Source organism: Bos javanicus, chromosome 2 (assembly GCF_032452875.1).
Source record: "Bos javanicus breed banteng chromosome 2, ARS-OSU_banteng_1.0, whole genome shotgun sequence".
Taxonomy (NCBI): Eukaryota; Metazoa; Chordata; class Mammalia; order Artiodactyla; family Bovidae; genus Bos; species Bos javanicus.
This window is the reverse complement of record NC_083869.1, coordinates 115,515,078-115,539,319: the sequence shown is the minus strand read 5'-3', so window position 1 is coordinate 115,539,319 and position 24,242 is coordinate 115,515,078. Positions and strand designations below refer to the sequence as shown.

At 42.1% G+C, this 24,242-nt stretch overlaps 1 protein-coding gene across 1 annotated transcript in view; it reads right to left on the bottom strand.

Moving 5' to 3' along the window:
- The window catches only part of COL4A3 (collagen type IV alpha 3 chain), a 162,106-nt gene that overhangs the window by 73,039 nt on the left and 64,825 nt on the right, over nucleotides 1-24,242 (bottom strand). Inside the window, exons 2-3 of the mRNA XM_061386688.1 lie at nucleotides 5,305-5,361; nucleotides 3,337-3,426 (exon numbers count right to left, since the gene is read on the bottom strand). Coding sequence (XP_061242672.1) covers nucleotides 3,337-3,426; nucleotides 5,305-5,361 — 147 coding nt within the window. The remainder of the gene's footprint in view (nucleotides 1-3,336; nucleotides 3,427-5,304; nucleotides 5,362-24,242) is intronic.

Below are 24,242 nucleotides of genomic sequence, written 5' to 3'. Positions count from 1 at the left end.
GTAGGAATTTGATTCTGGCATCATATAATCCTGGATTTGAACTCTGATTTTACCACCTATTAGCTGTGTAACCCGGGACAAATTGCTTCATCCTCTGAGTGTCAGTTTCCTCATCTCTATGATGAAGATAATAATATGTCACCATCCTCATGACCAATGAGATCAATGTGAGGAGTAAAAGAAATCCAGTCAAGAAGAAAAGTCCCAATGCCCCAGTGCCTGACTCAGAATAGGGGAAACACACTGACTGAAACCGCCCACACTAGTCAGGCACCGTGGTAACCATTTGTGTGTTATCTTACGACAGGAGGGACTGGTAAGGAACACGGAACTAATAAGCTACCACCAACCGGAAGGCTTGGGAAAGGTCAAAAGGAGACACCATGTATCCCAGAATCCTCCTCGCTGGAATCCATCTTGACTGAGCGATGCGTGTGCCACCAGGAAGAACCCTGAGTCAGAATAATTGGCCAGAGACAACCCGGAAACTAACCCCATCAATAAAACCTGAGACTGCAAGCCTCACGGCGGAGCAGTTCTTCTGGGTTCCCTTACTCGGCTGCTGTCCACTCGGGTGCCTCTTCTCAGTAAAGTCTCTTGCTTTGTCAGCTCGTGTGTTTCCTCGCATAATTTATTTCCCAGTGTTAGACAAGAGCCTTGGAAGGGGTGCCCCTTCCTGCAACAAATTCACATAAAATGTTACCTAAATATTCTGTAACATTCCTTAGGAAATTTAAAAAGATTTAAAATTATAATTTAAAAATTATAATCACCCTCACAACTTATTAGTTAGTTCATAGCTTCCGGGGAAGCCAGCAGGCAGGGGAGTGACCCAGAGGGTGCGTGAGAGTCCAGGCTTGAGTCCAGGCTTAATTCCACAGCAGAAAAGAGCCATCAGCAAATCTAGTGGTTATGCAGTTATTTAGCAAATCCTCTAGGGCATTTATTTAAACAAAGCCCTTTGTTGTATCACAGACTTTAGGATAAAAATGTGTGATGAGTGTGAAGGGCGGTGGGCTCTGGTAAGAACCTTAGGAGGCCCGACACTGAAGAACCCAGCTGAGAAACAGGAACCGGCAAAGAAGGAAAGCATTGGGGAGGGGAGAGAAGAGAAAGGAGGGTTCCAGAAACAGGCCTGTGTTTCAAGGAGAAAAGAGGGAGCCTCACAGCTGGAAACAAAACAGAGGGGTCCAGGCCAGACAAAGACACAGAGTATTCTCCACTGACCTTTTGGGGGTAGAGCGCAAAGTGGAGGTCATGGGTTTTCAGGGAGGGAGCAGAAGGCAAATCGTTGCTGGCTGAGGAGTGAGTAGGAGATGAACCACAGGAGATGAGGCTGTGTGGTTGGTTCTTTTTTTTTTTTTTTTTTAAAGAAGTCTGACAGATAGGAAAGACAGAAAGGATGGCAGCCCTTGGATTATAGTGTTGGAAAGATCCAGAGGAAGTTATATGCTGGTATGGGTTTTGCATAAAGATGGAAAGAGAAAAACCAATAACCAAGTTGACATAGCTGAGAAAGAGGACACACCATCAGAATGTGATTCTAGTGGAAATCCCAGTGACCAGGATACAGGTAGAGGACAGGGCTTGAATGGAGGCAAAAAAAACCTCACCAGGGGCCAATGCAGGTGTTCAGTTCAGTTTGGTCGCTCACTCGTGTTTGAGTCTTTGAGACCCCACGGACTGCAGCACGCTAGGCCTCCCCATCCATCACCAACTCCTGGAGTTTACCCAAACTCATGTCCACTGAGTTGGTGATAGTATCCAACCATCTTATTCTCTGTCGTCCCTTTCTCCTCCTGCCTTCAGTCTTTCCCAGCATCAGGGTCTTCTCAAATGAATCATCTCTTCAATGCAGGTGTTCAGTTCAGTTCAGTTAAGTTCCTCAGTCGTGTCCGACTCTTTTTGACCCCATGAATCGCAGCACGCCAGGCCTCCCTGTCCATCACCAACTCCCGGAGTTTACTCAAACTCACGTCCATGGAGTTGGATGCCATCTAGCCATCTCATCCTCTCTCGTCCCCTTCTCCTCCTGCCCCCAGTCCCTCCCAGCATCAGAGTCTTTTCCAATGAGTCAACTCTTCTCATGAGGTGGCCAAAGTATTGGAGTTTCAGCTTTAGTATCAGTCCTTCCAGTGAACACCCAGGACTGATCTTCTTTAGAATGGACTGGTTGGATTTCCTTGCAGTCCAAGGGACTCTCAAGAATCTTCTCCAACACCACAGTTCAAAAGCATCAATTCTTCAGCACTCAGCTTTCTTCACAGTCCAACTCTCACATCCATACATGACCACTGGAAAAACCATAGCCTCGATTAGATGGACCTTTGTTGGCAAAGTAATGTCTCTGCTTTTGAATATGCTATCTAGGTTGGTCATAACTTTCCTTCCAAGGAGTAAGCGTCTTTTAATTTCATGGCTGCAATCACCATCCGCAGTGATTTTGGAGCCCCCTAAAATATAGTCTGACACTGTTTCCACTGTTTCCTCATGTTTGCGATGCAGGTGTGGAGACTCCTAAATCAGGAAGTAGGAGGACGTAGACCTGAGGACTGAAAGATACTGATAGTCGTATCTTTTTTTTAAATTGGAGTATAATTGCTTCGATTTATGGTGGTGGAGAAGATTCTTGAGAGTCCCTTGGATTGCAAGGAGATCAAACCAGTCCATCCTAAAGGCAATCAGTCCTGAATAGTTATTGGAAGGACTGATACTAAAGCTGAAGCTCCAACTCTTTGGCCACATGATGTGAAGAACCAACTCACTGGAAAAGACCCTGATGCTGGGGAAGATTGAAGGTGGGAGGAGAAGGGGACAACAGGGGACAAGATGGTTGGATGGCATCACTGACTCAATGGACATGAACTTGAGGAAACTCCAGGAGACAGTGAAGGACAGGGAGGCCTGGTGCGCTGCAGTCCATGGGGTCGAAAAGAGTCGGACACAACCTGGTGGCTGAAACCAATAGAATTGCTGTACAATATCATGTTAGTTTCTACTGTAGAGTCACGTGAATTACCTATGTGTATACACACAGCCCATCCTTCTTGGACCTCCCACCCACCACCACCCCTATCCCATCCCTCCAGATCATCAGAGTGCTGAGCTGAGCTGCCTGTGCTATAAAGCAGCTTCCGTGCTGCTATATAGCTAATTTACACATCTTAGTGTAAATACATTGATATATATACACTTTCATTTGTAAAATAGATAGCTTGAAATAAGCAGCAGTTCTGAGGGCCCAGCTAAGACTGGAGCAGGAATTTACCATGGCATCCATCGTCATAAAGAAGCTTAAGTGGACTGGGGGTTTTCCAAACTCATAGGCTAACATACCTTGGGTCCCTGTGGTCCAGGCAGGCCTTCGGGACCTGGGTATCCCTTCTGGCCGGGAGGCCCAGGGGGTCCTGGGAAGCCTTTCTCCCCCTGTTAAGACCAAAACAAGACAATACACACACAGAATAGCAATGCCCAGGAGTAAACATAACCATCATTTTCTTTTCTTTATGATATAATGGTAACATTTTGCACATTTTTTTCTTGGATTAAAAAAAAATAACAATGCTAAGTGTAATAGACACTGGAATGTTTCTATTGTTTTTGTTAGTATTTGTCTGTAGGCTTGAAAGCATTTGTCTTTGGTCTTCTGGAAACTCAACTTTTACCCAAATGGCAGAGCTACACAGAGCAGAGATTCAGGGAATCAAGAACCGAGAGGGAAAGCCCAGTTAGAAGGATGGAGGTTGGTGAAGGGTGTTTTTTGGGGGATAGAGAGAGAGTGACAATCAGGTTCAGGAATGTCTTGGGAGTGTGCATAATTGCTATGTAGCTCGAAAGAACAACACACAGGCTATGAGTTTCAGTCCTTTCTTGATTACACAGGAATTAGTAATTCAATCTGCTATTTGTGGAGGAGATGCAGGAGAGATATCAAGAGTGGCAAAACCAAAAGTGTGAGCTACATAGTTAAGAGATGATAATATGGGAAAGCCCTTAGGGATCAGGGAGTAATTTTAGGCCCAGTAAGGGACGTGGTTCTGCCAACAAATAACCTTCCCATGAATACAGATCCTGGGATTACTCTTCAACAGTTAAGGCCACTGGTTTGATTCAGATAATCTAGTAGACAAATGGAAACTTAGATTTTTAAAACAGAGCAAGTCAGCTATTTCACATGATGTGTGCATACACACACTCAATAAAAAGAGAAGCAGAAGAATTTGCTAGGCCCCTCTCAAGACTGTTACCTTCACACTTTGAACAGCATCTCACCCAGAGGAGGGATTCAATAAATGCTTCTTGAATGAGAGAATGAGTCATAGCTTTTCAACACGGATCTGAACATACCACTTTCACAGCTTCAGGAAAAACCCTAAATCAAACTACACATGAATCATAGAATACTTTAAATATGGTAATTTTTATTGTAATTAACGTGCAAATTATTTTGTCTAAAGAGCTTAAAATGCATTCTTTTAAAAATATTTTTAAGCAGTAATCTTTCAATATTGTTAAGCAATTCATTAGCGTATCTGAGAAAAGGGTTTTGTAAACAAAGGAAAAATTTTAGTTCTGGCTCCGTCTTAATTATCACAAATTGAAAGTTAATGGAGCGAATTAATGAGATTTCACGGCACTCATTTTTTACTCCATTTCTGCAATGGAGCTACTTTGTCTAGCTGAATTTTTGCCTGGAGAAAGTGCTTGTGCAAGATTCTTCCACCAGAGGGCGCCCTTACACCAATGCTGCAGGACAAAATCTGCGGGTTTCGTTTGTGTCCGAGTGAGCGGATCACGCTGTTTTCAATTCTCTCGCCTTCAGCAACAATGTAAACAGGGGATACATACGGATCATTCTCAAAAACTTTCTTTTTCTTTACCTTAATATTTTTTGTTTCCAGATCGAGAGAGTTACAGTAATTGCCCGCATTTATACCAGTTATCTGAAGCTCCCCTCCAAGGCTTTTCCACCACTCCAGATTAATATTTATATACAATTACTTTAAAACTGTTTTGGGGGAAGGACTTTCCTGACTGATAACACCAGTGGTTAACACTTCACCTTCCAATGCAAGGAGTGCAGGTTCAGTCCCTGGTCAGGGAGCTAAGACCCCACATGCCTCCTGGCCAAAAAACCAAAATATGAAACAGAAGCAATATTGTAACAAATTCAGTAAGACAAAAAAATTGGATTTGGGGAATGGAATATGGTACTGCTGATCTGTCTGCTACCAATGAAGGAAGAGTGTGACTCGTTAATGAACTCTATGGAGAAAAGAACCAGAATGAAGGTTTTGTTTTTACCTTCTCCCCTTTGGCCCCATCACAGAAGCACTGGCCTTTGTCTTTACAGATACAGCCCTAGGAAGAGAGAAAGAGAAAGGGTTTTGTTTAAAAACGGCTTAATAAATTCCAACTGACAGAACAAAAGCAAACATATTTTTCTGTTCTCTGAGCATCAAACACCATTTAGCAGGAGTCCTGTGATACCGTAGCAATTTATCAATAGAGACAGAGTAGAAAAGTGAGAAGTATATAGAACCGTCAGATAACTGTACATCATTTTTATTGTATTTAGGAATTTCAAGTGATTTATTCATGGAAAAGACCAAGTCAGCTCTCCTTTTTTTTTTTTTTCCCAGAACAATATATAGTTGAATCATATGAAATTACCATTGTTGTAGGGAGAAAGTGGTCTAATATTTGCAGATTTCTTGGTTCAACAAAATGAACATAGCTGAATTTGTATATACTAACTGGTGATATTGTCTGTAGATAATTCTATAGTTTTCTTTCCCTGAAATAATGTTTAAGACTGAAAAAGGATGATCAGTATCCATCATGTATTTTCAAGAACAAACTAATTCACTGGTGCTGATATCAAAATGCTCTTTCTTATTAAAAAACAAAACCAAAAATTGAGCTGCGACCCTGGGAACTCACACATCTAAATGGTCACTTAGACCCACTTACAACCCTAGCTTTCACACCTATGCGCATGCCAACTCTAATGAAAGTGTTTTTATTTATTTATTTTATGAAGGTCAGTTTTTATTTATTTTATGAAGGCCAGTTTTAAAATTCCTCTCTGCCAGCAGAGAAAGAGAGAGAGAAATAGTTTTAAATAGTGGATTTAAACATTTTGGACACACATTCTATGGTTATATATTTATCTTTTCTGGGGGGCTGTGTTAATATTAACTGAAAATTAGTTTATTTTTCCCAGAAAAAAAAAAATTGATAACAGAGGCAGAGCAAGCCTAGGAGATGTGCTGGCTGGTAGGAAAAATAAAAAGAAATTGCCTCAGATAGTCCCAAAGTGAGGACTCTCTGCAATCAAAATAAAAATACACAGGGAATTCCCTGGTGGTCCAGTGGTTATGGCTCCGAGCTTCCACTGCAGGGGGCACGAGTTCCATCTCTGGTCAGGGAACTAAGATCATACATGCTGCCTGGTATGGCCAAAAAAATAATAATAATAATTTAAAAACAAAATTTTAAGTACACAAAAATTTAAATTGAATCTATTTTCTAATCCCAGGGCAGTAGGTTATGTAGTTATTTAAGAAAGGGGAGACCATAGTCATTTTCATACACTCATCATTGATTCTCACCACATTTTCACCCATCACAATTTCTATGAGTGAAGAATAAGTAATTGAAAAGGAAGGTCTATATTTCCCCCAAGGGTTAGCTATTTGGCATTCTTTAAGTAGACCAAATTTTTCCACTTTTCCTCCCAGATGCTGGGGGTCATTAGGTCATATTTAGCTTAATTATTTTAATCTTGTTTTTCTGGATTTTTAAACCTTAGTGTTCATTTCAATCACATATTTAAGTATACTAAAATATATACCAAATCTAGTATACTAAATTAGCATACTAGTATACTAATATCTGGACTTCCCTAGTGCTTCAGTGGTAAAGACTATGCCTGCCAATGCAGGAGATGGGGGTTTAATCCCTGGGTCAGGAAGATCCCCGGAAAAGGATATGGCAACCCATTCCAGTATTCTTGCCTGGGAAATCCCATGGACAGAGGAGGCTGGCGGGCTACAGTCCTTGGGGTCATAAAGAGTTGGACAAGACTTACTGACTGAACAACAATACTAATATTTATTAAAGCAGTTGTTCTCAAAGTGTGGATTTTCAGAGTAGTATCAGCAGTATCTGGAAACCTATCAGAAATGCAAATTCTTGGCCTCACTCCAGACTCACAGAATCTATAACCCTGGTGCTGGTTGCAGTAATCTATAAAAGGCCCCTGGGGTGACTCTGATACTACCAGTCTAAACCAACATCTACAAGCCCAGTCCGTAGGGTAGAGCTAATTCTTTAAAGATTTCTGAACACTTGGACCCTAGTCTGCATATCTGCTTTTTGTTTGTGATGCCATTTCCCCTCTCAATCCAAGAAAGTAGCCAGGCTTTAGGGAGGCTTTCGTCACTGGGCTGAAAGCAAAAGCTTCCTGAAGGTAAGATTTTTCCTGGCTTTTGTTTCTGGAGTGTAGGGACCCGTTGATGGTTGGCCCCAAGAATGGAGGGACCACCAAGCTGTTCCTCCACAGTGTCTGGAGGAGGCAGTAGGGCCTCAGAAGAGGAAAGTCTGAGTCCTACACCCAAGGGAACCAGATACTGGAGCAGGGAAACTCAACCCCACACAGACCTGGTGCTCTAGTTTACACAGCAGGGGTGGCCACTGTTTCATGTAGATCCTGAGCCTCTCTGACTCTTCTGACTCCCAGACCTCACACCAGACCTGGATTTGGAGCATCTTGGGACCACAGGTAGGAGAAGGCAAACTGGCCATCCTCTAACTCCTAAAAAGGTGCATGCTGTTGTTCGGTTGCTAAGTCATTTCCAACTCTTAGCAGCCTCATGGACTGCAGCATGCCAGGCCTCCCTGTCCATCACCAACTCCCAGAGTTTGCTCAAACTCATGTCCATCGAGTCAGTGATGCCATCCAGCCATCTGACCCTCTGTTGTCCCCTTCTCATGCCCTCAATCTTTCAGAGTCAGCTCTTTGCATCATGTGGCCAAAGTATTGGAGCTTCAGTCCTTTCAGTGAATATTTAGGGTTGATTTCCTTTAGGATTGACTGGTTTAATCTCCTTGCTGTTCATGGGACTCTCAAGAGTCTTTCCCATAAAGGCAAAGCCATAGCTCACACAAAGCCAAAAAAAAAAAAAAAAAGAGTCTTTCCCAGCACCACAGTTCAAAAGCATCAGTTCTTCATAGATGAAGAATTGCCATCTTAAGTTTTATTTCTTGGAGTCACAGTCATATATTATTGAGAATCTTTCAGTCTTAGTTTGAACAAATAAATGTTTGCTGAACTCCTCCAAAACAAGGATCAGGTCCCCTTTCCTATATGCTCCAACGGGCCACTTGCAGTTATATGTGCCATGTATATTTTTCTTGATGCCCCCAAGCCTCAGAAGAGAAGGAATTGTCCAGTCTTGTTCACACTGTCAACCCCAGCTGTAATATGTCCTGAACAAATGCTTGTGGCTTGACTGAATGGATCAATGAGTGAATGGAGCACTGGTAATTTGTTTATATCCAGATTGGTCCTGGAATTTCAAGGCATGTGATACATATGGCTATTGCTGGGCTGCCATGATTAAAATGTTTTCTGTATATATATATACAGGCTCCTTCATCCATGGGATTCTCTAGGCAAGAATACTGGAGTGGGTTACCATTTCCTTCTCCAGGGGATCTTCCTGACCCAGGGATTGAACTCAGGTCTCCCGCATTGCAGGCAGACGCTTTAACCTCTGAGCCACCAGGGAAGCTCAGTCATATATATATACACACATATCTATATATTCTATATGTATGAATTCTGAACAACTTTGTTTGAAGTGGGAGAGAATGAAAGTAGAAGCTTTGGCTATTTTAACACATGTTAAAATTAACACAAGGTTAATTAGATGTTAGTTGCTTGGATATACACATTTCAGGGGGAAAAATTTTTAAACCCTCAGAACTGAAAACCAGTATAATGAATACCTATGTATCTTTTCATCTAGGTTTCCCAACTGTTAACATACTCGCCTAGTCATTCCAGCTGTCACTTTTTCTCCGTTTCTCTCTCTCCACACACACACACACATACACGCACACACTTCCCTGCCAGTCCATTGAAAAGTAGACTGTAGACACCATGACACTTCACGCCTAACACTTCTGCATGCATCTCCGCCAAACAAGAGTACATTCTTATTCAGTAACATCATTTTCAAACCTAAGAAAAGGACTCTGATGCAATGACTTCAAGTTACTATTAATAGCTTTTAAACAAGATCTTCAGCTTTCCAAGGCTCTTGATGACCGTTAGAAAATGAAAAGCTATTTAATTTTTAACAAATCTTTTCATACCAGAGATTTAGTCTCAATCAATGAGTTCACCTATAATCAATACATGAGGTCTGAACAAGTGACTGCCAGAGATCCAAGTGGCTTTAGAGCCCACACGACTGCACCCAGAGAGCAGGTGTGGGACTCTGGTATCAGCCTTCGCTTGTTTCCTTGAATCCCCTGCTGTCTGGGGATGATCCTCCCATTGCCACCCACAGCGACACTGATCACTGTGCGCTGTCATCGAAATCACAGTCCCTGACTTTTTACATTATTGTCCTGAGGTTGGGTCTTGAACCTTCATGGGTGACATATTTAGATTTTGTTTTTATTTGGTTTCATGGTTTTCACATGAAGGTAGAAGTCTTATTTTGAAGGAGGAAGGAGAACAGGTTCTATCTTGAAAGCAGGACTCCATCTTGGGCCAGACTGTGGACTTTAAGCTCTATGCCCAGTATCTATGGAAACGACACACCAACTGGAAAACCAGACCCAGGGCTCGTACCTAGACTCTCTGTCACCTAAAAGAACACCCTAATTATCTGTGTGACCGAATAGAATCATACATTCTATGATGCTTATTGGGGTATGACCACAGGCCTATTGATAATTGTCCACTGTTAACTACCTAGGCTTAAGGCGTATGAATCATGGGTTAACTTTGATTGTATCTTTCTTTTTCCTTTGTTCAGACTAGTTTCAGGGAATTTGGGGAGGCAGGTTTGTGCACATACACTTAGGGTATATAAGGTTTTCACAAAAACTGGTCGGGGTCCTTGGCTAAGAGGACCCCTGCTTTGGGCTCGCCAGTGGAATAAACTGCACTCCACTATCTGCGTTGTACTTCTGAGTGAATTTGTTTTCCAGAACACGTGGCTACAGCAGTTTGATGGTTTGGAGCTAGCTGGTTGGTTAGCTTAAGAAGTTAAAGTGAGGAATCAAAAACAGATAGACAAAAGATACATGAGCACTTTAGGCATTTTAACTTAAAACGTGCACACCAATTCTTCAGTCTTGTGAAATAGGGCCCAGGTCCCTTCTTTGGGAATGGGGCTGCTGTTTAGAGGTCTACAGCATCATTTTTGCTAAGTCACACCCATAATGTACCGTTGCAGAAACCAGTACTCAAGAAACCAAGCACCACACTTGGAGAGTGGGAGAACTAAGGTTTATTATGTTAACTCCTCCTCTCAGCAGGCTCAGAGGAGTTAACACTCCAAGCTCTGAGCCCTGAACAAAGGGATTACAGAGTTTTTATAGACAGACTGTAGTGGGCAACATTCACTGTTAATAGGCTGGTTTAAACTAAGGGGTTTTGCGTTCATGAGAACAGCAGTCAAGATGGGGAAGGGGATGTCTGACCTGGACAGGCATGATTAAGCAGGTTTGCAGGGACTGGGCAGTTGCAAAGAGCAGGACAAGGGTGAGTGAGATAAACTCCAGTTCCTAGTATTCCAAGTCTCCACTTTCTGAGACTACGTGACCTACGTGATCTAGACTTTGCAAGGGCCAAGCTCAGTTACAGAGACAGAAGGAGAAGGAGGTCAAATTTTAACTTTTCCTCTTCAGAACCACTGACATTTCTAGTTTGGATTTTCTTGGAGCAGGCCAATTGCTTAAAGATGCTGGTGATGCAATCTGGGTATAGAGTCCTTCTAGATACGAATCCATATTTCTCTCTAACTTTTTAAATGTTGTCTCAGCCACCCTTAATTGAACAGCAGTTTCTTATCAGTTTTAATCTTATCAAATCTTCCAAGCTAGTTTTCACAGAAACATGTCTTTTTCTGTATTTGTATTTAACCAATTTGTTATTTAATATTTAATTAGATGACTTTGTTATAATAATAAGTACAACCGGCAGAAGCAGCTAACTCTTGGCAATCATACACCTCCACCATAGAGCAGGCGAATGTCGGTGTGCTGGGAAAGCCTAGGAGTGTCAAGGGGGAGGCGGGCACTGGCACCCATCGGCCTATTGTACACAAGGTATGGAGAGTTCTGGTTAGAGGCTGACCGCTAGAAGGAGAGTCAGTGAAAGGGAAATTATCGGGCCATCTGCTCATCCACCGTATCACCCACGTGTAGATGTTCAGTGCTGTTGGCAGGACTCCAGAACCAGGTCTGGGGCTGTGTTTCTGGGCCCAGGTGAGCAGAACTGCTCCAGAATTCTTCCAACTTGAATTTTCAGTGAAATTGGCAAGGCATGGCCTGGCTGTATATCCACACAACTGAACTGACTAGGACTTCAGAGGCTGTGAAGTTGCTGACCTGTGGATGCTCCAGCTGATTTAGTTAACTCAAAATTACCGTCTGGGCAGCCATCCGGCTGATGCTCAGCTGCTTCTCTAGAAGCAGGGAGCCCAGCCCAGGGCCATATGAAATAAGGCATGTCACTGTCTTTGGATGGTGGTGACAGTAGCCCCAGACTCAAGAGACCCATTTCTCTTAATTGTACTGCTTTTCTCAAAATAATTTTTCTTTATGTTTTAAATAAATTTTTAACTCTGTGAATGTGTTTTAATAATTCAATAATTCAGACAGATCTGTTGACTAGAATATAACAGTGGCCATATTTTCATTTCTGTTGCATTTGATCCACTTTTTTGGACTCACTGTTGAAACACCATGATTATATTAACATAATACAACCCACTAATTACTACTCAAATGCTAGATCATTTTAAAACCAGTATAGCCAAATGCTGTGAACTATTAAGAAAGCATAATTATGGAAACTTCTTAACATTTTAATGATTTTTCCACTTCCAACAATAAAGTACCTCTTAGTTTCCATGTACCTTAATGAAGTAATAAATCATTCATCAAGAGCAGAAAACCCTCAATAGTGATTTTCTGACTTTTCTTCTACTCACATCAGGAAGTAATCCAGGATTCCATGATATTTTAGCACTGTTGCATATTAAACAGTTAAACTTGTGAGACTCTTAAACAGTTAAATCTTGTAGCCCACGAAGCCTAAAAGTCATAGGCCTTCTGCCAAATATTTGGGATCTATTTCCAGATTTGCCAGCTACTATCTGGAGCTTGATAGGGTACCTGATGAACTATAGACGGAGGTTCGTGACATTGTATAGGAGAAAGGGAGCAAGACCATCCCCAGAGAAAAGAAATGCAAAAAAGCAAAATGTCTGTCTGAGGAGGCCTTACAAATAGCTGTGAAGAGAAGAGAAGCCAAAAGCAAAGAAGAAAAGGAAAGATATATCCATTTGAATGCAGAAGTCCAAACAATAGCAAGAAGAGATAAGAAAGCCTTCCTCAGTGATCACTGCAAAGAAATAGAGGAAAACAATAGAATGGGAAAGACTAGAGATCTCTTCAAGAAAATTAGAGATACCAAGGGAACATGGGCTCAATAAAGGACAGAAATGGTAGGGACCTAAGAGAAGCAGAAGATATTAAGAAGAGATGGCAAGAATACACAGAAGAACTGTACAAAAAAGATCTTCATGACACAGATAATCATGATGGTGTGATCACTCACCTAGAGCCAGACATCCTGGAATGTGAAGTCAAGTGGGCCTTTAGGAACCATCACTATGAACAAAGTTAGTGGAGGTGACAGAATTCCAGTTGAGCTATTCCAAATCCTAAAAGATTATGCTGTGAAAGTGCTGCAGTCAATATGCCAGCAGATTTGGAAAACTCAGCAAGTAACCACAGGACTGGAAAAGGTCAGTTTTCATTCCAGTCCCAAAGAAAGGCAATGTCAAAGAATGCTCAAACTACCACACAATTGCACTCATCTCACACGCTAGTAAAGTAATGCTCAAAATTCTCCCATCCAGGCTTCAACAGTACGTGAACCGTGAACTTCCAGATGTTCAAGCTGGTTTTAGAAAAGGCAGAGGAACCAGGGATCAAATTGTCAACATCCGCTGGATCATCAAATAAGCAAAAGAGTTCCAGAAAAACATCTATTTCTGCTTTACTGACTATGCCAAAGCCTTTGGCTGTGTGGGTCACAATAAACTGTGGACAATTCTGAAAGAGATGGGAATACCAGTCCACCTGACCTGCCTCTTGGTAAACCTGTATGTAGGTCAGGAAGCAACAGTTAGGACTGGACATGGAACAACAGACTGGTTCCAAATAGGAAAAGGAGTACATCAAGCGTGTATATTGTCACTCTGCTTATTTAACTTATATGCAAAATACGTCATGAGAAATGCTGGGCTGAATGAAGCACAAGCTGGAATCAAGATCGCTGGGAGAAATCAATAACCTCAGATATGCAGATGACACCACCCTTATGGCAGAAAGTGAAGAACTAAAGAGCCTCTTGATGAAAGTGAAACAGGAGAGTGAAAAAGTTGGCTTAAAGCTCAACATTCAGAAAACGAAGATCATGGCATCCAGTCCCATCACTTCATGGCCAATAGATGGAGAAACAGTGGAAACAGTGGCAGACATAATTTTTTGGCTCCAAAATCACTGCAGATGGTGACTGCAGCCATGAAATTAAAAGATGCTTACTCCTTGGAAGGAAAGTTATGACCAACCTAGATAGCATATTAAAAAGCAGAGACATTACTTTGCCAACAAAGTTCCATCTAGTCAAGGCTATGGTTTTTCCAGTAGTCATGTGTGGATGTGAGAGTTGGACTAAAAAGAAAGGTGAGCACTGAAGAATTGATGCTTTTGAACTGTGGTGTTGGAGAAGATTCTTGAGAGTCCCTTGGACTGCAAGGAGCTCCAACCAGTCCATCCTAAAGGAAATCAATCTTGAATGTTCATCAGAAGGACTGATGTTGAAGCTGAAGCTCCAATACTTTGGCCACTTGATGAGAAGAATTGATTCACTGGAAAAAAATCCTGATGTTGGGAAAAATTGAAGGCGAGAGAAGAAGGGGATGACTGAGGATGAGATGGTTGGATGGCATCACTGACTCAATGGACAAGAGTTTGAGTAAACTCAGGGAGTTGGTGATGGACAGGGGGGCCTGGCATGCTGCAGTCCGAGGGGTCACAAAGAGTTGGACACAACCGAGCGACCGAACTGAACTGAACTGATCTGGAGCTTTGGGAAAATTACTTAATCCTTCCAAGTTACATTACCTGTAAAGGAAGATAGTAAGATCTCTCTTTACACAGAATGCCCTGCCTTCCGTAGCAGACTCAGTCTTTGGGGGCTGCTACCCTCTCCTTTTTTGCTCCACTATCTTGTATCAGGAGACATTTATGTTAATGTCTGATATGTTTTTCCAAACAAACCTTTGCCTTCCCAGGCAGTTCTTCCTGAAGTCGTTTGTCCAGTATCAATTGTCCTGAACAATTGTCAGAGAGACCAAAAAGTATCATTTGTTGTTAATCCTCTTAGAGTATATTGAATATATTAGTTAATTCACCAAATATGATTCGTACATGAGCACAGAAACAACTTGTTTTATTTGTTTAATAAAATAAACTGGTGTTAGAGGCACCAGTGGTACTGGGTGCTTATAAATGAAAGGTGGCATATCAAATATGTTACAAAAGCAGGAAGCTATTTTGGGCACGCTGAACAATCAGCTCTCACACTTTGCTTTCTGTTTCAACTTCCACTGTGACCATGTATCACCTGCTATCTGACTTCTGTTTCAGGCGTTTGTGACTTAACAGTTAAGGGCACTGCCTTGGGGTAGACTTCTTAGGTCTAAATCCCAGCTCTGCCCAGCCACCTGTGTGACTCTGGGTGAGCTCCGGTGCCTCACTTTCCACATCTCTAAAATGGGGTCAAGTGGGTTACCTCTTAGAGGAATGCATAGGACACCTGCAGAGGGCTGTGAAGGAAATCAGAAGTGTCACGCCCAAACCTGCCTCTTTGATATACAAATTATTTTGAGTTGAAGGCAACTAAAAATCACTAAGTGCAGAAAAAAACTCCTCCCTTTGTTCTTAAATTCAGGAAAGAAATTTAATAATTTAATAAAGATAGAATTTATCACCCCAGAGAGGGCACTAGAGGAATCTGTATACAAACTCGTTAATCTAGTCCTATCTTCTAGTTACTCCTTCACCCTTCACTACCTCGAGCCCAAACCCCTTTGTCTAATCAATTCTTCACAAATTTACTGCTTCTTTGTCTAAAAGGTCTAAATGCTTCCTCCTCTGGTCACTTCTTTGGGTCTTGATTCTCTTGCAAAGACTCCCAGGCACATGTAAAAAAAAAAAAAAAGTTTTTAAAAATACATGTATGCCTCTCTCCTGTTAATCTGTTTTTCTCAATTTAATTTTCAGACCCAGCTAGGGACCCTAAGAGTGTCTAGGAAAACATTTTCCTCACCTTTGCAGGCAGACTCTTTACCCTCTAAGCCACCAGGGAAGCCCTTAGCTGTTACAGAGAGCAATCAAGAATGTAGGTTATTACTCATTTATTAGCTTAATATTGCTACTCAGATGCTTGTGAGTTGAGCGCTTATTAGATTGACTAATGGCAACCCACTCCAGTGCTCTTGCCTGGAGAATCCCAGGGACGGTGGGGCCTGGTTGGCTGCCATCTGTGGGGTCACACAGAGTCGGACACGACTGAAGTGACTTAGCAGGAGCAGCAGCTTGCAAGTAGGAACTGTGTCTCACAAAATTTACATCTCTTCAGCACTGGCAGGCAGTAACAAAATTATTTAATTTCTACTCCTCAAGCTAATGAAGGATCTAGTTATGGGCACACCTTTTAAACATTCTTCATTGAATAGACCAGGAAACAATTTCCAAAGGAAGCTTGGGTGTTTCCTCCTTCTACGCTGGAAGCATCATCCATCGCACGCCCAGGCCCAGTTTCCCTGAATCCCTGTGAAACAGAAGTGCCCAGCCCTCCCTCGGGGCGCCCCTCCCCCACACCCAGCCCAGCCTGGTTTAGCAGAAGGGGAAGTTGGCAGCGTTCAAAGCTGGTTAACACTCTACTGAGCAGCTCTGTTGATTTTGCATTATGATTATTGACCCTCTGCCCAGCCAATAGCCTGAGGCCAAAGTTTCTGTGTGTGAAAAGAAGAGCTGACAGAGTGCGGGCCAGCCGTGCCAGACAGACTGCATGAGCTGCTGCTCTTTGCAGGGTCCCTCCATCTCCGTCGGGCTTCCGTGGTGGCTCAGACGGTAAAGCGTCTGCCTACAATGCGGGAGATCCGGGTTCAATCCCTGGATTGGGAAGATCCCCAGGAGAAGGAAATGGCAACCCACTCCCATATTCTTGCCTGGAAAATCCCATGGATGGAGGAGCCTGGTAGGCTGCAGTCCATGTGGTCGCAAAGAGTCAGACACGACTGAGCGAATTCACTTTCACTTTTCACTTTCATGCATTGGAGAAGGAAATGGCAACCCACTCCAGTATTCTTGCCTGGAGAATCCCAGGGACAGGGGAGCCTGGTGGGCTGCCGTCTCTGGGGTCGCACAGAGTCGGACACGACTGAAGTGACTTAGCAGCAGCAGCAGCAGTCTGATGGCTGCTAGGTGGCAGGTATTCTTTCCTTCCTGAGTTCCCTCAGGGCTGGGACATCCTTGTTTACTGATATGGCTGTATTATTTACTGAAATATTCCATTCTCACATACCTATAATCATTAACCAGCAGGTTTTTCTTCTTGCCCTAAAAGGTTCTGAGTTCAGTAAAACTATGAGGTCTTTGGCATTCATGTAAGATGAACAGACTCTGCAGAATTCCATGTAACAGATACTGTGGAGAAAATGAACTTCAATCAGGACTCTAATGATACCGGTAGGTAACATTTTGGGAGCACTGCTCAGGGTGCATTGCCTCGTACATGGTCCGACGGACATCTGATAACAGCTCTAGGAGATAGGTGCTATCATTAGTCCCTTCTAGATAAGGTGGCTGGGAGATGATGAAGAGGCTAGAGGTGGTCAGGAGTGGAGCTGGGGAATCCAACCCAGGTGGTTTGACTCAAGCCATAGTCTCAACCCTATGCCCTGTTTTAGTGTTGATCGGCTCTGTGGGCCACTAGGGCTTCCTGACAGCTCAGTGGTGAAAATAAATCTGCCTGAACTGCAGGTGATGCAGGAGATGTGGGTTCCATCCCTGGATTGGGAAGATCTCCTGGAGGAGGAAATGGCAACCCACTCTAGTATACTTGCCTGGGCAATCCCATGGACAGAGGACTGTGGTGGGCTACAGTCCATGGGGTTGCAAAAGAGGTTGGCATGACTTAGCGACTGAGCAGCACCAACAGGGGGCCACTGAGACTTCAGGGGAGAGAGAATACACATCTCCTGTCCTCATCCCATCACTGTGCTATGAGGCTGTAATCAGATCCCAGCCATAAGCATAATATAACTATTCATGAAATCAGCAGGGTGGCCCAGGGAAGCCCACAGGTCAGATTTAGTCTGCCTTCTGTGTCTGTGCAGCCTGAGAGCTAAGAATGGTTTTTCTATTTTCAAATACTTGAAAGAAAATTAAAAGAAAAACAATAGTTTGTTATCATGAAAATTATGTGAACTTCAGATCTCGGTGTCTGTAAATAATTGTGTTTCGTGACTAAAATATCTGTGGGATTTGTTTTCTGTCTTGTTATATGGGTGGGCTTCCTGAATAGCATAGTTGGTAAAAAATCCACCTCAATGCAGGAGACCTCAGTTCAATTTCTGGGTCAGGAAGATCTGCTGGAGAAGGGATAGGCTACCCACTCCAGTTTTCTTGGGCTTCCCTTGTGACTCAGCTGGTAAAGAACCCACCTGCAATGTGGGAGATCTGGATTTGATCCCTGGATTGGGAGGATCCCCTGGAGAAGGGGAAGGCTACCCACTCCAGTATTCTGGCCTGGAGAATTCCATGGACTGCATAGTTCATGGGGTTGCCAAGAGTCAGACACAACTGAGTGACTTTCACTTTCACTTTCATCTAGGTATCTACCTAATACCCTTGATTTTTGCCTCTTGACCATTTAAGGAAAAAAACCTGTTAATTGCTGGTGTGAAAGACCTTGATTATATTTTTGTGTTAGTACAAAAGTTACATTAAAAGTAGACATGATCCTCTACATAGAAAAGCCTAAAGACTCCACCAGAAAATTACTAGAACTAATCAATGAATATAGTAAAGTTGCAGGATATAAAATCAACACACAGAAATCCCTTGCATTCCTATACACTAATAATGAGAAAATAGAAAGAGAAATTAAGGAAACAATTCCATTCACCATTGCAACGAAAAGAATAAAATACTTAGGAATATATCTACCTGAAGAAACTAAAGACCTATATATAGAAAACTAGAAAACACTGGTGAAAGAAATCAAAGAGGACACTAATAGATGGAGAAATATACCATGTTCATGGATTGGAAGAATCAATATAGTGAAAATGAGTATACTACCCAAAGCAATTTATAGATTCAATGCAATCCCTATCAAGCTACCAACGGTATTCTTCACAGAACTGGAACAAATAATTTCACAATTTGTATGGAAATACAAAAAACCTCGAATAGCCAAAGCAATCTTGAGAAAGAAGAATGGAACTGGAGGAATCAACCTGCCTGACTTCAGGCTCTACTACAAAGCCACAGTCATCAAGACAGTATGGTACTGGCACAAAGACAGAAATATAGATCAATGGAACAAAATAGAAAGCCCAGAGATAAATCCACGCACATATGGACACCTTATCTTTGACAAAGGAGGCAAGAATATACAATGGATTAAAGACAATCTCTTTAACAAGTGGTGCTGGGAAAACTGGTCAACGACTTGTAAAAGAATGAAACTAGAACACTTTCTAACACCATACACAAAAATAAACTCAAAATGGATTAAAGATCTAAACGTAAGACCAGAAACTATAAAACTCCTAGAAGAGAACATAGGCAAAACACTCTCTGACATACATCACAGCAGGATCCTCTATGACCCACCTCCCAGAATATTGGAAATAAAAGCAAAAATAAACAAATGGGACCTAATTAAACTTAAAAGCTTCTGCACAACAAAGGAAATTATAAGCAAGGTGAAAAGACAGCCTTCAGAATGGGAGAAAATAATAGCAAATGAAGCAACTGACAAACAACTAATCTCAAAAGCAACTCTTACAGCTCAATTCCAGAAAAATAAATGACCCAATCAAAACATGTGCCAAAGAACTAAATAGACATTTCTCCCAAGAAGACATACAGATGGCTAACAAACACATGAAAAGATGCTCAATACCACTCATTATCAGAGAAATGCAAATCAAAACCACTATGAGGTACCATTTCACACCAGTCAGAATGGCTGCGATCCAAAAGTCTACAAGCAATACATGCTGGAGAGGGTGTGGAGAAAAGGGAACCCTCTTACACTGTTGGTGGGAATGCAAACTAGTACAGCCACTATGGAGAACAGTGTGGAGATTCCTTTAAAAACTGGAAATAGAACTGCCTTATGACCCAGCAATCCCACTGCTGGGCATACACACTGAGGAAACCAGAATTGAAAGAGACACATGTACCCCAATGTTCATTGCAGCACTGTTTATAATAGCCAGGACATGGAAGCAACCTAGATGTCCATCAGCAGATGAATGGATAAGAAAGCTGTGGTACATATACACAATGGAGTATTACTCAGCCATTAAAAAGAATACATCTGAATCAGTTCTAATGAGATGGATGAAACTGGAGCCTATTATACAGAGTGAAGTAAGCCAGAAAGAAAAACACCAATACAGTATACTAACGCATATATATGGAATTTAGAAAGATGGTAACAATAACCCTGTATACGAGACAGCAAAAGAGACACTGATGTATAGAACAGTGGGAGAAGGAAAGGGTGGGATGATTTGGGAGAATGGCATTGAAACATATATAAATCATATATGAAACGACTCTCCAGTCCAGGTTCGATGCACGATACTGGATGCTTGGGGCTGGTGCACTGGGACGACCCAGAGGGATGGAATGGGGAGGGAGGAGGGAGGAGTGTTCAGGATGGGGAACACATGTATACCTGTGGCGGATTAATTTTGATATATGGCAAAACCAATACAATATTGTAAAGTTAAAAAATAAAATTAAATTTAAAAAAATTACATTCAAAGTATTAAAGGAGAAGCCAAGGAATTTATCAGCTCTGAGCTCCAGTGAGAGAGTTTTCTGCCTCCACATGTCAGACAGAATTTCTTTCTTCCCCCATCCCCTCTCACCTGCCTCTCCTTCCCTCTGTCACACTTCAGTCCAATCTAATGCAGTTTGGGAATTGGAAGATCCCTGCAGATCATCTAATTCAAAAGTTCCTAGTGCTTTGGAACTTGAAAAGTGAAAGTGAAAGTGAGGTCTCTCAGTCGTGTCCGACTCTTTGCGACCCCATGGACTGTAGTCTACCAGGCTCCTCCGTCCATGGGATTTTCAAGGCAAGAGTACTGGAGTGGATTGCCATTTCATTCTCCAGGGGATCTTCCTGACCCAGGGATCAAACCCAGGAATCCTGAGTTGTGGGCAGACGCTTTTACCGTCTGAGCCAATACAATAATTTTTAAAGTGGACACCAACAGAGGACTATCTTATTTGTAATTTTCTATGTAAGGGTAATGACTTTGTGTGTATGTGTTCACTTGTGTCTGACTTTTTGTGACCCCATGGACTGTAGCCCATCAGGCTCCTCTGTCCATGCAATTTTCTAGGCAAGAATACTGGGAAGGGTTGCTATTTCCTACTCCAGGGGATCTTCCCAACCCAAGGATTGAACCTATGTTGCTTGCATCTCCTACATCGGCAGGCAGATTCTTTACCACTGGGAAGCCCATATGATCATCTACAACCGCAAACAAATCCACTCTCTCCCTCATCAATCTATCTTCTACAACTGTCATCATTCTGTCAAAATAAGTGAATTTGAAAAACTATAAAGTATGCAAGTAAATGCTCACAGAGAACAAGACATTCCTTTAATATGAAAACAAATCAATTTTTCTTCATAAAAATCTCTATACTGTTCTTATTTTTCTCATTTGCCTTAGTTTGGTGAAAGTTTACACAGGTATGAGTTTGTGATGTGCTAACTCCGGGAGTAGGTGATGGACAGGGAGGCCTGGCGTGCTGTGATTCATGGGGTCACAAAGAGTCAGACACGACTGAGCAACTGAACTGAACTGAAACTAGGCATGACAGCCCACTTCTCTGCCCCCCACCCGCTCTGGTCAGCCACTGCTTGGTTAGTGATCTATCAATGGGTGGTTTTTCCCTTTGAGAGGTGATGCAAGTTCATCTCATACTGTATAAGGCATGCTAATGAGTTAATTTTTTAAAAATCTGACATCTTTCAAGAATCAATGCACACACACATACGCACATATACACACCCCTGCCACAAATGTCACACATGGTAGAAAATTCCAGCCTCAGACCCACAGGTGGAGACATGTTGGGGAATGGGTCCCTTAGTCTGCATACCTGGTGTGCCTGTGTGTAGGACCAGGTCTTTCAGAAAATATTTTATAATATTTTTATAATATTATAATATAATATCTTTTACAATATTGTTTTTTAAAAAATAAAACATAGCTTGTATACAAAACTCAGCTCTCCCTTTTTCATTTGCTAATCAGTGAATAAGCACTTAATAGGATTTTACCTGTTAACTGACAATTGAACCAGGCACTTCTGGATTCTGGTTGATCTCTCCAGAACGTGCTGCTTCAGGTGGGTGAAAACCTCCCTGGAGAAGCCACCCTTTAGCTTTCGTCCATGTGGAACCACCACGTGCCTTGTACCACTTTCACAAGCTGCTACTTGGCTACCTACAGTGACTGTCAATGGTGAATCTAGAGGGAATTTAAATGTTTTATTATTTTTCATCTTTGGTTCTGGGATGGTTGCTAGAAGGTTTTAGAAACCCAGTACTTAGTCACAGAAATGTAAGACATTTTAAAGACAAATCCATTTTGTATCTGTGAAACTTAAAGTATGCAAGACTGAAGGTGTGCATCACTCATAAAATAGGACCCCTTTTCCAAAAGTAAGTCTACTGTGGATTCGGGGGCCAGCTCTGATGTCACATTATCTGGAAATATGGACACTGCTTACATAACAATACTACTCTGAATAAAAGCAGAAAAGGTGGTGCTAATGGTAAAGAACCTGCCTGCCAGTGGAGGAGATGTAAGAGAACATGGGTCTATCCCTGTGTCAGGAAGATCCCCTGGAGGAGGGCATGGTAATCCACTCCAATATTCTTGCCTGGAGAATCCCATGGACAGAGGAGCTGGGAGGGCTACAGTCCATGGGATCACAAAGAGTTGGACATGACTGAGCAACTAACACTTTCTTTCTTGTGAGACTAAATTCAGAAAGAAAGTCAATTAAATAACTTCGTATGTGTCCTCTCCTTGTGAAAACCAGAATATGATGATGGATAAAGAATATTAAAAGTGTCAACTCATAAGACAAGTGAAATAGGTGAGAAGACAAAACCAGATTAAGAATGCCAATTAATTTTTGGAAGATGGAGGTGAGTGGAACCTTCAAGTCAAGTGGAATGGTACATTTATGAATACCTTGGCACATATTGTCTGTTCCAATAAAAGATAAAAAAAAAAAAAAAAACCAGACACACTCAAAAAACAAGATGCATATTTTCAGTGTGTAGAATGCAAAGGCAACACACAGCAGAGGTAGGGGGCCATGTCTTAGGCAGCCACACTGAGTCTGAAGCTAACCGAGGTACCCGGGAGATGGGCTCCTATACAGAATGGGGGGCATGAATCAAGAAACACCATTTTAATACCATTTGGATGGGGGTCCTGGAGGACTCCCAAGGGAGGCAGCCCTAAAAAGTGGGCATATACAGAGGAGGAAGAGAAAAGAAATAACAAAAGTTGGAACCCAGAGCTTTGGTAGCCAGCCTTCAAGATGGTCTCAGGGATACCTCGTCCTGGTGGCTACGCCCTTGCACGGCCCCTCCCACACTAACTGAGGCTGGTCTGTATGACCAAATAGAATAAAGCGGATGTGATGTTGTGTCATTTCTGAGAATAAGTCATGTAGCACTATTTACAAGAGCCAGGACATGGAAGCAACCTAAATGTCCATTGACAGAGGAATGGTTAAAGAAGGTGTGGCACATATATACAATGGAATATTAGCCATGAAAATGAATGACATTTTGCCATTTGCAGAGATGTGGATGGATCTAGAGACTGTCATATAGAGTGAAGTAACTCACAAAGAGAAAAACAAATATTGCATATTAACACACACTTATATATATTATGTGTTATGGCATCACCGACTCAATGGACAGAGTTTGAGCAAGCTCTGGGAGACAGTTAAGGACAGGGCAGTCTAGTGTGCAGCAATCCAGGAGGTCACAGAGAGTCGGACGTGACTTAGCACTGAACAACAACAACACATAAATGTGAAATCTAGCAAAAATAGTGCAGATGAACCTATTTACAAAGCAGAAATAGAAACACAGATGTAGACTATGGACACCAAGAGGAGAAAGGGGGGGATAAGTTTGGAGACTGAGACTGACATATACACATGACTATGTATAAATTAGACAACTAATGAGACCCTACTGCATAGCACAGGGGAAGAAAAGGGCACAATCTGCTTGTAGAACATATATTAATCTTAAAAATGCATTCCAATATACAGTAGGTGGTGCAGCCAAATACTGTTTGACTCACTTACATGAGTTACCTAGAACAGTGAAATTCACATAGGCAGGAAGTACATGGGTGGATGCCAGGGGCGGGGCAGGGCGTGGAGTGGGGGATAGGGAGGGAGGTTGAAGAGTTAGTGTTTAATGGGGACTGAGTTTCAGTTTAGGAAATTGAAAAATTCCAGACACGGATGATGGTGAGAGCTCCAGCACAGTGTGAATGTACTTAGTGCCACTGAACTGTATAGTTAAACATGGTTAAGATGGTATGTTTCATATTATG